This window comes from Bradysia coprophila, unplaced genomic scaffold, assembly GCF_014529535.1.
Source record: "Bradysia coprophila strain Holo2 unplaced genomic scaffold, BU_Bcop_v1 contig_151, whole genome shotgun sequence".
In the NCBI taxonomy this organism is placed as follows: domain Eukaryota; kingdom Metazoa; phylum Arthropoda; class Insecta; order Diptera; family Sciaridae; genus Bradysia; species Bradysia coprophila.
In genome coordinates, this window is record NW_023503423.1 from 854,447 (window position 1) to 857,573 (window position 3,127).

At 38.9% G+C, this 3,127-nt stretch overlaps 1 protein-coding gene across 1 annotated transcript; it reads right to left on the reverse strand.

The window, feature by feature from the left end:
• Positions 1-1,244: 1,244 nt before the first annotated feature.
• Positions 1,245-2,899, reverse strand: LOC119074304 (probable RNA methyltransferase CG1239). The gene is made up of 2 exons (XM_037180326.1): positions 1,854-2,899; positions 1,245-1,364 (listed from the first exon to the last, which is right to left on the reverse strand). Exons 1-2 carry the CDS (start codon positions 2,769-2,771, stop codon positions 1,350-1,352), a joined length of 933 nt encoding a protein of 310 aa, XP_037036221.1. The 5' UTR covers positions 2,772-2,899; the 3' UTR covers positions 1,245-1,349.
• Positions 2,900-3,127: the final 228 nt, after the last annotated feature.

Below are 3,127 nucleotides of genomic sequence, written 5' to 3' on the forward strand. Positions count from 1 at the left end.
CCATATAGCTATATACGAACTATATATAGGTTCATATAGCTAAATAAGAGCTATATATAGGTCCATATAGCTATATACTAACTATATAGAGGTTCATATAGCTATATACTAACTATATACAGGTTCATGTAGCTATATACTAACTATATATAGGTCCATATAGCTATATATAACAATATAAAGGTTTATATACCTATATTTTAACTGTATATAGGTCCATATAGCTATATACTAACAATATATAGGTCAATCTCTTTCCAAGTTTTCAAATTTAATATCTCGGCCGAATCTTAACCTTATGTGGCGTATGATAGCTCGTTTAGCTCGTATCGACGCCAAGATTGCGAATAAAATACTTTGAGGGTAGTAGGAGCAAAGGGAGAAAATTCAAAAAGTTCCTTAGTCCTACGTCACGCCCCTTCACTAACGTAGGGCCATGATTACGTAGTAAGTAAGAATTTCGCTTATCGAAAGAATTCGGTTAATTGGGAAAGACGTGACGTATTTTTGGCCAAGACAGTCTTTGAGTCATCTTTTTTACCGTGAAGCTCAGATGGCAAATGTAAAAAAAAGTAGAAAACAACATGAAGCTCGTACCATAATTGATTCAAATATCTTGGTCAACAAAAATGCGTCACTACGTCTGCCGTAATTCGCATGTCGGACTTAGTGCAAAATTTAAACAAAAGAATTCTTTTGTACTAAGGGCCTTTTAATAAAATGTTGTATCGAACACAGGCTCCAACTTTCATGGGGTTGCTAGGAATCTCGCGCCGCGTCATTCACAATAATTCACATTTTGACACATTTTGTATAAGGAAGATTTCACTTTGTGAATTATTGTGAATGACGCGGCGCGAGATTCCTTAACACCTTTCAGGGACAGACAATGTACGTTACGATAAATAAATTGCCAATATTCCTTCTAGTTCAGGAAGATATTGTTTTACTGGATGTTTATATTGATGTCGGCGGCTTTGAAATGAGTGACGTATTTCGTTCAAGCTGTTTTTCAGCTGATCCCCTCACACAAACAAATAATGTGCGCTAAATACTTGTTTATACGGGTGAACAATGTACAAACACATATTGGTTTTGAATGAGTAGATCATCTGAAACGAAATGTGTCACGCATTTCAAAGTCGCCGACTGTAAAGAAATTGAATTTACTGTTAAGGATGAGAAAGTAGGTCCAACAGTAGATACTGCCGCGTCGATCACGGATTGATTAAACATACAAAGACCAATTTCTTTAACCAAGAATAACATTTTATTTACAACGTTGGTACAAAAAAAACGGATCTGCAATTGTATCAACAAAAGGTATCATCTCCAGGCAGTGACAGCAATCATTTTACGAAAACCTGTAAGCAATTTTGTTTTGTAAATTAGATTTTAAATTCTAAAATTTATTGAGAACTCTAAAAGGAGAAAAGAATCTCATGCAGGCCTAGACTGGCTACCAAAAGGCGTGTCGGGCGTTCTACTTTAAGGTCCCTTGAACTTAGTAATGGGTGCGAATTCTGCTCGGAAGAGGCATCCATATTAATTTAAAAAGCCAAGCCTGTGAAGTCAGTCTGGGCCGGACCTTACATATTGTCGCGTGTGGAAATTTTGTTTTCTTCCCGGTATCCGAGTCAAATTTCCCGGTATCTAAAGTCGTAAACTTGATTTTTCGCCACATATTTTCCCAGGTTCTTTTCGATTTCCCGGTATCTAAAGAATTTTTCTGAAAACTTCCCGGTATCCAGGATACCGCGGATAGCGTGAATTTCCACACGCGCATATTGTTCAGGAGATATGCAAAGTAAAACGCATGTGACACCGTTCGCATCTTATAATCGTAAGTTTACCTTGATTGGTCGCTGAAATCCTTTGGCGTTGTGCTGCGCAACATTGATGGTAAACCGATTTTGAAATCCCACTTCCTCGCTGAGTAAATACTGATCGAAAGCGTCCGGCAAAAGTCGGATATTTTTGTAATTGGCCGCTATGTTTGGCGTCAGGTTTTTCCGTCGCTTATAACTCTTCCAGTCTTGAGCTTCCAATATCAATCGGCCACCGGGTAACAACTGTTTGTACATTCGGCGAAACGTTAATTTCAGTCCATCATCGCCGCAATTCAAGTGAATCCATTTGGTCACCGACAAGCACAAAATTGTGTCGAACTGTTCCACTTCCATTTCAAGTAATTTCTCATTGGCCAGCACATAGTTGCCACTTTTGAATTCCACATTGAACGGAAACGATTCTCCATCTGCGGTCGAATTCCGTTTCTCGTTGGTCAGTAATGTGCGAGCCTTATCCACTAAACGTCTGTCAATTTCAACACCAACGATATGCTTGACATGCAAATCACGGGCCACCGAAATGGTCACCAATCCATTGTTGCATCCAACGTCCAACACATTTTTGCCTTCGAAAAAGTTGCGATGTTTTTCAAACGTTTCCAGTCGAATGTCCTTAAAGTCAGCGGAATTTCGGTAACCGTAGTATCGGTCATAATTGCCGTGTATGAAGGATGTACCGCGCTTTTTCTGCATCGAATTAACAGTTGCAACTGGCATATCAAGACGTTGCTTCTTCGGACTGTTTGGATTGATAGATGTGGGTCTGTACGTTGTTTTTGTTGTGCTGAGTGGTCTTTTGAGAGTTATTTCGGCAGCTGTATCTGTTGCCGAAATTTCACTATTTTGTTCTGGGTTTTGGTCCGTCAAACGATTGGTCGTTGAATCAACCTGTTTCACTTTTAGCTCCAAGCAATCTTCCATATTCTTAAATTGACCAAACTGTCACTTTGGAGATCTTATTTTATCCAATAATTTTGTTTAGAAATGTTATCACTTCACTTCAAATCGTCTTTCGAATGTATAGTAAACAAACTTGACAGATCCACTTCTTCGGAACGATGCGAACGGTGTGTGAATGTGGTGTGGTAGAGTATAGTCGGTACTGCAGTACCATCGAAGTAATTTCGAAAGAAGGTAGCGAAAGCCAAGGTATATAAACATACTGAGGTAACGCAGACCCGCAGGGAATAGCAAGAAATACGGATCCAAACTTTTGGGTGAATTTTCTATGACGCTAATACATATATTTACAACGTGCCTTAAACTCACCACAAATT

What these genes read in the sequence shown, in the direction of transcription:
- LOC119074304 (XM_037180326.1), bottom strand. Translation starts at nt 2,771, where the DNA reads ATGGAAGATTGCTTGGAGCTAAAAGTGAAACAGGTTGATTCAACGACC.